Here is a 9984-nt window from a genome sequence, read left to right as displayed (position 1 = left end):
TTTTTAATGTGTTTGGGACAGCTACATTTCCATGCACAAAAGGCCAGGAGCACGCATATGCGCACGTCCAACTTGAAACAATGTTCAGAGAGTTTGAATTGGATTTTTTTTTTTTGGGCGATCCGCTTGAAACGTTTAAGGTTGAAGACATCTTGGAAAAAAGGTGTGAAATATATGTGAAGCTAGTTTATTGCTAAAGATATGTGTGAAGCATGGACTAGTTTTCTGGTATCATGTATAGAAATAGTGCAACATGATGGAACTACTGTAGAACCAAAAGAGTAGATTGCACAATAGTGCCATAGGGGCTCAGGCTACGGTTGCTCATATCCACCACTTTGTTGTTCAAGATTTCAAAGAAGACTTACCCGCAAAAAAAAAAGATTTGAAAGAAGAGATGGATGGTTGTTGGATCATTCTATATCAATGTTGTTCACAATAACAAATAAATAAATAAATAAAATCGTTGTGCTCGATGCACTCAATCTAATCAAGCAGAAGACACGATCAAAGGAGTCGAGTCCATGTAACAAGAGGGAGGGTCTGGTAGCACCTCGGCCGTAGCCACCGCGCTCTCCAGCATCTGCACCACATGGTGCATCGTCGGCCGGAGCGACGGGTTGGGCTCGATGCACCAGAACGCCACACGCGCGAACCTCTCCACCCTCTCCAAGTCTGTCACCGCATCGTCGTCGTGAGGCAGTATGAGCTCAGTCCTCCTGTTGGTCACCAGCTGGATCGCCCACCCGAACAGCGTGACCGTCTCGTCCCCGCCTTGGTCGACCAGCGGGTCCTGGCACTTCCGGCAGCAGATCATCTCCAGCAGCACGACGCCGAAGCTGTACACGTCCACCTTGGTGTCGATCCGCGCCTCGCTGCGGAACCACTCCGGGGCGATGTACCCCCTGGTGCCCCGTATGTTGGTCACCGTGGTGTGCACCTGCTGGCTGCCGAGCAGCTTGGAGATCCCGAAGTCGGTGATCTTGGGGGCGTACGCGTCGTCTAGGAGTATGTTGTCCGGCTTGATGTCGCAGTGCATGATCGGGAAGGCGCACCCGTCATGGAGGTACTCGATCCCCCTGGCGATGCCGAGCGCCGCCTGGGCGCGCCAGCTCCACGGTGGCCGCTCCGGCTTAAAGAGGAAGCCGCGTAGCGACCCTCCCGGCATGAACTCCAGCACCAGCATCCTATGCTTGCCTTCCTTGCAGTACCCGATCATGCAAACCAGGTTCCGGTGGTGGATCTGCCCGATGGACTGCACCTCGTTTGTGAACTCCCTCTCGCTGTACTCGTTCGAGTTGATGAGCCTCTTCACCGCGATGAGGCGCCGCCGCGGGGACTTGAGCTCTCCTTCATAGACCTCGCCGAAGCTCCCTTTCCCCAGCAGCTTCTCGAAGCCGTTGGTGGCCTTGTGGAGCTCCTTCCAGCTGAAAGCTCTCACGCTCAACAACCCCTGGCTCTCTCTCTTCTTTTTGGTCAGGTGGTGCCTTGCCAGGAAGCCGCCCGGGATGGCCAGCAGCACGACGGCCACGCAGACTGTCACGGCTAGTATGGTTCTTGTCCTCGCCGACACCCTCGCCGGAGGATTGCTTCGCCGTACTTTGATCAGTGCCTTGGTGGTGACGTCGCTGGCCTGCCGCCCGTTTGTCAGGGCCGCCATCTCGGCGCAGTCGGTCCCGCCAATCATCAGCGCGGCGGCGCAGTAGCAGTCGTTGAGGCAGTAGTCCCGGCACTGGTCCTCTGTCACCGACGTGAACTTCTTGTAGTAGATCGATGTCTCCCATGTGGTGTTGGGCAGATCGACGAGCATGTACTCGTTGGTGTTGTTCTCCCCGTCGCAGCTCTGCGGCGAGAACTCCGGCGTGCAGCCGCTGTCCGTGTGCTGCGCGTCGGCGTACGTGTACCCGGCTGGGCACGCGCAGCGGAGCCGGTCCTTCTGCTCCGTGCAGTACGACCCCGGACCGCACACGCCCTGCAGCCCGGACGTCCTCTTGTTGCAGGCGTCGCTGGGGAAGGCCCCCGAGACGCTCCATGACGTGTTGCCGCCGCCGTCCGGGACGTTCTTGGCGCGGGCATAGGCACGGACGACGCCGTCCGGGTCCATCCTGGCGAACCTGTAGAACTTGCCGGTCGCCACCGGCGATATCAGGCTCTGGACGACGCCGTTGTAGAGAGTGGAGCTGAGGCCGCCTTGGTCGTCGAAGGCCACCGTCGTGTTGCCGCTGGAGCTGTCGGTGTGGGCCTGCCAGTAGGCGTTGTCCGGGCTGTTGCCGCTGAGCAGGTCCACGTAGAGCACGACGTTGCCGTCCGTCTGGACGCCCATGGTGAACCGGCCGGTGGCGAACTCCGCGTCCGCGCGCCTGGAGATGAGCTTCCCCTCGGACCGAGTGTCCATGGTCAAGGACTGGCCCGGCAGCAGCGTGTCCGTCGGGTACCAGAAGCTCGCCCACAGCACGTTCTCCGGGCCGCCGCCGTCGCCGAGGAACTGGAGGTTGCCGGAGTCGAGGAGCGCGAGCACGGACCCGCGCCTGAGGCTGGGGATCGGCGCCCTCCACAGCAAACGGTTGCCGCCGCCGTCGGCGGTGTCCGCGAGCGCCAGCTGGCCGTCGGCCGTGACGCTGAGGGCGGACTGCGCCGTGGCGAGGGCGGCTGACGAGTACGTGGACGACTGCCTGGCGAACCACACCACGGACTGCAGCTGGGAGGAGCTGCTGGGCCGGCCGTCGTCGTCGGAGCGGGAGCCGGAGCGGAACCATGTGGCGAGGAGGAACTTGCCCGGGCTGGACCCGTCGAGGGCGCGGAAGCCGAACGCGAAGACGCCGGACGGGCTGGTGATGTAGCTGGGCGGCGTCATGGGGACTCCGGCCGTGAGGTTGGTCCGTGCAGCGGCGGCTACGTGGACACTTAGCACCGCAAGGAACGCGGCGAGGAAGAGAGCGGAGGAGGGCGATGCCATTGTTGGGTGTGGGAGCTCGCCGGCAGCAAGCAGAAGGAGTTCGATCTAATACTAACCTACTGACTCGGGCCCATTCGTTGACTGATTCCTCGTCAAGTCGTGTCGTGTGTTGGACGAGGTCTTGGCCTTGCGTAACAGGCTAACCTCAGCAGCGGAAAGTGAACTTGTTTAATGCACGGGCATCGCGGTCACAAGATCACACCTGATCACTTACTTGCCCTTAACCTCTGCTGTCTTGGACGAGGTCGTCTCGATGATGCACGGGCACCTAGAAAGACCACACCTAAGTTTCTTAGACGGGGTCGTCATGAATGTTTTTTTTAAACACAGTATAATCGTAGATGCTCATAAACATACACATACACTCAGCTGTATGAACACAAGCACATGCATTCTGCCCCTAAAACAATTTCGACATACTGAGCTGGCACAACATGTTAAAATTAACGAAGTCGTCATAAAAACCTTGTAGTGAAGGGAATGTTTTCTTTCACTAAACACATATCACTAGAAAGCCTACAATTAATCCAGAAAAATATAAGAAACAATGTCAAGTCTAGGATTTAAAACCTGATAGACCGGCTCCACTACACAGAACCCAACCATCTTAGCTACGCTCAATTTACCGTTGTCACGACAGTTGAGTTGAGTACTCTATGTCTCTATTGATGATCTCCGTTCAAAACAAACAAAAGCAGCTTTGGTCACATGTGGTAGTTTTTTTCCTTAAGCTAGGAGTCAGTCAAACAAGCTACGCGAGATGGAAAACATGAGCAACAATGCATGCATGTAGGCCCGTAGGGGGAGATTTGACAAATTTGACCTATAGACGAAATCAAATCACAGAATGAACTGTCCGTGAAACTATTTCACGCGGCTGACCCGTGGCGCCTAGCTCTCAGGCGCTGCACTAGTGCAACGCCTAGGAGCTAGGCGCTACACTGTATAGTGTGGCGTCTAGCTCTCAGGCGCTGCACACTGACTTAGTAATTTTCGGATCACACGGGTGCGACGCTGGCCGTGTAGCGCCTATCTATGATGCGTTGCACAGTGTAGTGTGGCGCCTTCGTGTCGGGTGTCACACAAAAAGGTCAGCCGCGTGAAATAGTTTCACAGACAATTCATTTTGTGATTTGATTTCGTCCATAGGTCAAATTTGTCAAATTTGCCGCCCGTAGGGGACCGAAAGTCTTCCATAGATGAAAAGGGAGAAGATTCACAAAACGGCTAGGGGACCGAAAGTCTTCCATAGATGGAAAGGGAGAAGATTCACAAAACGGCTATCACACGTAAACTGTACTCCTCCTGTCTGCGAATAAGTGTACTTTTACCTTTTAAAAATTTGACCAACTTTACAAAAAAGAGCAGTAGCATATATGACATCAAATTGGTATATATGAAATTACATTTCAAAACGAATCTAGTGATACTAATTTAGTATCACAAATGCTGCTACTTTTCCTTATAAAGTTGATCAAAATTTTAAAATTTCGACTTAATACAAAAGCTAGATGTACACTTATTCACGGACGGAGGGAGTATGTGTTTACTGTCGAGTTACCTAGAAATCACCACGTTGGTCTTGACCTTGCATAACAAGCTAATCTCAGCCATGGAAAGTGAACTTGTTTTATATTAACACTTTGTTGCGACATGTCTCTCTTTCAGGTCACTTCGATCGTAGGACCCTGATCAACGGTAATGCTTACAATGTGCTCAAACAAGGCCTCGTCCGTTGCTTTCCTCTCCTTTATCTTCACCAGTGAGCTTGTGGATTCATCTTCCTTTTGTTTGTCGTGACCGATGGTGGAGAGGGCTGGGTAGTAGATAGGTAGGGGATTAGACGGGGACAACGTTAGGATAAATGGCGACACTTGCCTTACAAATCAGTCTTCCGGACTTTGATCCTCCTCTGTTCGTCCGTTAAGACAGATTAGACGAAACTCCAGCGTAGATCCCTGTCAGCTCCTCGGGGCCGTGAGGTTAGGGTTTTTCGCCGAGTGTACACAACAACGATACTTGGTGTCATGTTCTTCAGATCGTTTTAAGGATTCAACGTCTGTGACTACGGCTTCGGGACGCTGCTGGTCCTTAGAGGCATGTGCATGAAGACTTCCTGGTTATCATTGAAACGTCAGGGCGGCTTCGATATGAGAGCAACGACAGATCAATATTTATTAGGATTTCAGACCAATTAAGAGTTAACTAGTTTATTCCGCAAAAGCTTAATGGGGAACAAAATAGAGTCGCCGTGGTAAATTATAGTCGAACCGAGTGCACCGCCGCTGTATGGTTGCACCAAGGACCACCATGTATTGAGGATGCCTCTCGGCTGTAACTCCATACCTATGGAATAAAACTCTTTTCACCGAAACAAAAAAAGAGTGAACTAGTTAAAAGCCTTAATCAATGAAGTTGGCTTCTAAAATAAGCTTTTTTTTAGTGGAGCTTCTAAAATAAGCTATACTCCCTCCGTCCGGTGAAGAGAGTACGTTTGGGTTTAAAATTTGTCCACAAAAGAGAGTACTTCTATCTTCTTAATGCACTTTAAAGTATTTTCTCTCATCACACGGTAATCAAGAACAATAGCATTCTATACATAGTCTTCTTAATTTCTACATGCACTTAGCTCATTGGGGGTTGGGTAATTAAAGAGAAGAGTGATGTGTTGACTGTTCAGTTACCTAGAAAAGAAAAACACCATGTTTTTGGCGCGTCAGCTTCACTAATCATGCAAAAAAAAAAACTTTGACGCCACTGCAAAACATGAACCTGTTTGGTCTCAATTTCTACCAGGCACTGAACCTGTTTTTGCAACCTTTGTGGTTGTTATCTATGCAAAACATGAAAATCGCAATGGCTTTTGAGGCTTTTTTTAATGGCAAAGAACATCCAAATATGCCTGCAAGAACTTTGGAGGATTTTTTTTGTCTTACTACGAATTTTGAAAAATATTTTCACACACACGAGTTCAGGTGTGTCCGAGAGAGAGAAGGCTGCGTACGAGTAATTATCATCGGTGTCTTCAAGAGGTCCAGTGATCTGTTCTGCAGCAACCTCCAAGGCTTACCAGTGATCTGTTCTACAGCAACCACCAAGCCTAGGACGCGACACCCCTGCAAATTATACGTATAATGGTTAACTGCTGGCTATCAAAAATTTACAAGGTTCAGTTACCAAAATAAAATAAAGATTACCAAGGATTTTCTGAAGTTCTCCCACATCATTGAGTAGCTTCATAAGTTCACAAAGTAACCCAGGCAGGGCTTTCCCCAGCGTGCGCTCCACTTGCTCATCCTCAAAGTTCTTCCTTTTTCTTGTCTGGCCCGTCGTCAAATTGGCAGATTGCTGTGTGCCCAAGTACTCCAATGAATTCCATACAAACTCGACAACACCTGTCCCATCATCCGGGTAGGTGTCAATTGTTTCAGCTAGCACATTATCCAAGTATAGATTTTTACTGACTCTTATCTTCCAGTGGGGTTTACAGAATGGCAGCCCGGTTATTACTTGCATGTACTTTTCAGGATATTCCTTTTCGAGGTGCTCTAATTCCTGGCAACATCTCACAAGAAGGGATAATTTCTCCTGCTCACTCATACCAGACGGATGATTGTTCACAATTAAACAATCTTTCTGTCTGAATTCTCTCAAAAGCTTCAACAGGTGTCGAACTTCCTTTGGCAGATGCAATGCTCTGCAGAAAAGAGACTTCAGCATTCGGAAGACTACACGGTAATCTTTCCGAACCCTCCTTTCATTCTTGGGTTTCAACTTTTGAAGCTTCGAGGCCAAGACTTTGAAGTAACCCAAAGGCGTGACAAAGAAATCTGATGGTTTGAGCTTCCCACAGAAACTCCACCCAGCAAAGTGCGTTGATGAGTAAAACAACAAGACTGAGTTGATAACTCCTTTGGCAAGCGCTGATTGCATGTGGAGTTCAGAATGATTAGATGTAGAACCTGCTACAGTGACAGTTTGGACAACTTCTTTTCCCAGGATATAGGATTCATACAATGTGCAAGCCAGAGCACCTCTTTTGGTAACAGTCAAATCAAGCAATGAAGTCTTCGGTAACACCTGCAGATTTTAAGTTAATGATTATAATGAAAAGTACAAGAACCGACTCTACAAATCAATAGCTAAGGGGCAAGTATAAGGACTAATTCTGGAAAATATAAACATGAATGCCTAATTATGCACGAATCCAAGTAATATGAACATGGACATTTCGAACCGACTCCGCAAATCAATAGCAGAAGGGTAAATAAAAGGATAAATTCTGGAGAATTTCAGCATGCACACCTAATTATGCATGAACCCAGATAATATGAGTAAGTGTACACTTTGGTAACCGTATAAAGGTCCATCTCCAAGGTTAGAAAGCATATCAATGATACATATATAGGCTTACAAAGATGAAATTCAGAATACAAGAAAATAGTTGTGATAGTGAAATTTACATTCCGTCGTACCATTGTTCGCCTCTGCTTCTTCTTTCCAGCTTTGACGGGGATATCCACCATTTGTTTTTCAGTTAAAGCTCACTTAACCTTATTTCTCGAAACAGACCTGCAATAAAACAAGGTTCAGAATTGACAGCGTCTGTTTAGGTATGTCATAATACAACAACTAATCTATAAAAATCTTTAGCAGCATGATCTTTTGTAATTTCTTCACATATGAGTATTGGAGCAATGCATGCCACTGTCATAGTTTAGATTCTAGAAAGTAATAGTATATGCCATAGTCTAGATTCTAGAAGGATAATAATACAAGATACAAGCTCAATGTCTTTGGCTGGAAACAGAAGTACCCAGTACACACACATTGCAAAATCACACAATCACGCATGCACATACATAGCATAGTTTCCGTCTGTACCTTGGGATTGATATTGAAGAGAAGGATCCGTTGATGACGAGGTACTGCTTTGTTGCTGTGGCCGCCGCCCCTTGCTTTCTTTTCTAGCAAACCGGGTTGCTGGTCGGGAGTCGAGCCGCCCTGTCGTGGACTCGTGGTCACCCTTTGTCCTTCGCACCGCCACGGGGTAATGCGGATGAGGCGGGAGTCGAGCAGCACGGGGGATGCGGGAGGAGGCGAGATGGGAGGGACCTGCCGAAGTGCGCCGCCGCTGGCTACGGAGGAAGGCGGGATGAGGCGAGCGGCGGCCTGGATCGATGGCGATGCGCCGCCGCAAAGGGGGACGGGAGAGAGACGGCAAAGGACCGAGGGTTACGGGAGCAGTGTCGTGAGTAGCCAATAGTGCAATTACACAATATAAGGTCAAGTCAACAAATAAAATAGTGCCACGCTTTCCAAAAGAGCCCTTTCCAAATAAAATAGTGCAATTACACAATAAAATAGTGCGATTCAACAAACAAAAGAGCCCCTTGCAAAAAGGGAAACCCTAAGAGCATCTTCAGCCGTTGGCCCCAGGAGGCGCTAAAAATCGCCTCCTGGGGGCGCACCGGCGCAAAACGCGCGCTGGGGGCGTGATGCCACTCAGTCGCGGCGCCCACGGATTTTTGTGAAAATTAAAGTGCGGCACAAATATGGCGCAAATTCAACCATTTTCGGCGAGTTCATACATATTTCGGCAAGTTCAAACCAAATTCAACCAAACACGGCGAGAGTTCATACATATCTAAAAAAATTTACAAAAAAGAAAAAACACTACTAGGCCCGCCGTCTCCCTCGCCTCGCCGCTCGTCGCCGTTCTACATGCCGAGGAGGCTGTAGAACCGCGTGTAGTCGCCGCCGCCGTCGTCGTCGCCTCCGCCGCGGCCGCCGTCCCTGCTGCAACCCTCCCCCGGTTGGCGCGGCGGGTTGGACGGTCCGGCGGCGTCCTCGTCGTCGTCGCTGTCGAGGATCACGACGTCGTGCTTGTCCTCGCGCCCATGCTTGCGGGCGGCGATCTCCTCCAGGGCCCGGCGCTGCCGGACCATCTCGTCGCGGAGGTAGTCGCCGCGCGCCCACCGTAGGGCGTCCTCGTCGGAGAAGCCGCGTCGGGCTTGCTCCTCGTACTCCGGGGGGAGGCTGGGCTCCGGTTTGGGCGCGACGAGGACGAGGCGGCCAGAGGCGGGGGTGGAGTCGGCGGTGCGGACACCGGAGCTGCGGGTGCGCCGACTGACAGGCGTGTCCTGGGGCTCCGGCTTGACGGGGCGGAGGCAGGGAGAGCCGGTCGACCGACCGGACGAGGAGGAGGACGCCCCGGGGTCCATGCGCCTCGGCGTCCACGAGCTCCCACGGCGGCGAGAGAAGGACGGGGGCTCGGGGTACTCCAGCCTCGGCTTGTTGCCGCCCTCGCTGTACTCGAGGACGGCCTCCAGCGTGCGGCCGGGCACGCCCCACCATCGGCGCCGCCCGTCGGAGTTGAGCCTGCCGGAGGGCACGACGCCGTTGGTGGCCTCGAGCTGCTCGGCGTGACGGCGGCGGAAGTACGGCTCCCAGAGCGGGCTGTCGGGGACGTAGCGCGGCCCCTCCCTCGCCGCCCGCGGCAGGGAGGCGCGGATACGCGCGATCTCCGCACGCCGCGCCGCCCCGGTGGGTGGTGGTGGCACCGGGACCCCGCCGGCGCTGATTCTCCACGCCCTGGGCACCCGCATGTCCGGCGGGACCGGGTACTCGGCCTCGAAGAGGAGCCGAGTTTCGTCCTCGTGAAGGTGGCGGCGGCCGAAGCCGTTCGCCGCCGCACCGTCGCCTGGGAATCGTTCGGCCATTTCTTTGAACTGGGACGGCGAGGGGAGAGGGAGGAAGGGGAGAGAGGGCGCGTCGGCGGTGGAGACTCTCTGCGTGCCACCGGCGCGCTGGGTCGGCTTATATAGGCGGAGGCGCCGCGAGCACGCGTGGAATCCGCGTCTACGCGGGGACGCGCGTCGTCACGCCTTCACTGCGCCCCCCGTGAGGCATCAATGGCGGAGGCTAACCGGCGCGGCAGCTTTGGCATTGATTCGTCGCGGGAAACGAGGCGATGAGGACGACGAAGCGGTGAGAAGCGAGACGAGTCGCTGGCAAGGAGGGCCCGC

The 9984-nt window shown here is 52.4% G+C and overlaps 2 protein-coding genes across 6 annotated transcripts; both read right to left on the bottom strand.

Moving 5' to 3' along the window:
* Nucleotides 1-341: 341 nt before the first annotated feature.
* On the bottom strand, nucleotides 342-3224 carry LOC123166755 (G-type lectin S-receptor-like serine/threonine-protein kinase LECRK3). The gene has a single exon (XM_044584556.1). The coding sequence runs from the start codon at nucleotides 2954-2956 to the stop codon at nucleotides 491-493; it is 2466 nt and encodes an 821-aa protein (XP_044440491.1). The 5' UTR covers nucleotides 2957-3224; the 3' UTR covers nucleotides 342-490.
* A 1128-nt stretch (nucleotides 3225-4352) lies between these two features.
* On the bottom strand, nucleotides 4353-8206 carry LOC123169289 (uncharacterized). 5 transcript variants are annotated; one of them, XR_006484716.1, is made up of 5 exons: nucleotides 7841-8206; nucleotides 7432-7528; nucleotides 6154-7036; nucleotides 5961-6072; nucleotides 4353-5068 (listed from the first exon to the last, which is right to left on the bottom strand). XR_006484716.1 is itself a non-coding variant. In XM_044587129.1 (4 exons), exons 2-4 carry the CDS (start codon nucleotides 7480-7482, stop codon nucleotides 6023-6025), a joined length of 984 nt encoding a protein of 327 aa, XP_044443064.1. In that variant the 5' UTR covers nucleotides 7483-7528; nucleotides 7841-8206; the 3' UTR covers nucleotides 5122-6022. The 5 variants fall into 5 exon arrangements, 1 of the variants encoding a protein (XP_044443064.1); XR_006484714.1 differs by having other exon boundaries at nucleotides 4355-5072; XR_006484713.1 differs by lacking the exon at nucleotides 4353-5068 and adding an exon at nucleotides 5122-5317.
* Nucleotides 8207-9984: the final 1778 nt, after the last annotated feature.

The sequence above is a fragment of the Triticum aestivum genome, chromosome 7D, assembly GCF_018294505.1.
Source record: "Triticum aestivum cultivar Chinese Spring chromosome 7D, IWGSC CS RefSeq v2.1, whole genome shotgun sequence".
Classification (NCBI taxonomy): domain Eukaryota; kingdom Viridiplantae; phylum Streptophyta; class Magnoliopsida; order Poales; family Poaceae; genus Triticum; species Triticum aestivum.
This window is presented reverse-complemented; position numbering and strand designations above follow the sequence as displayed.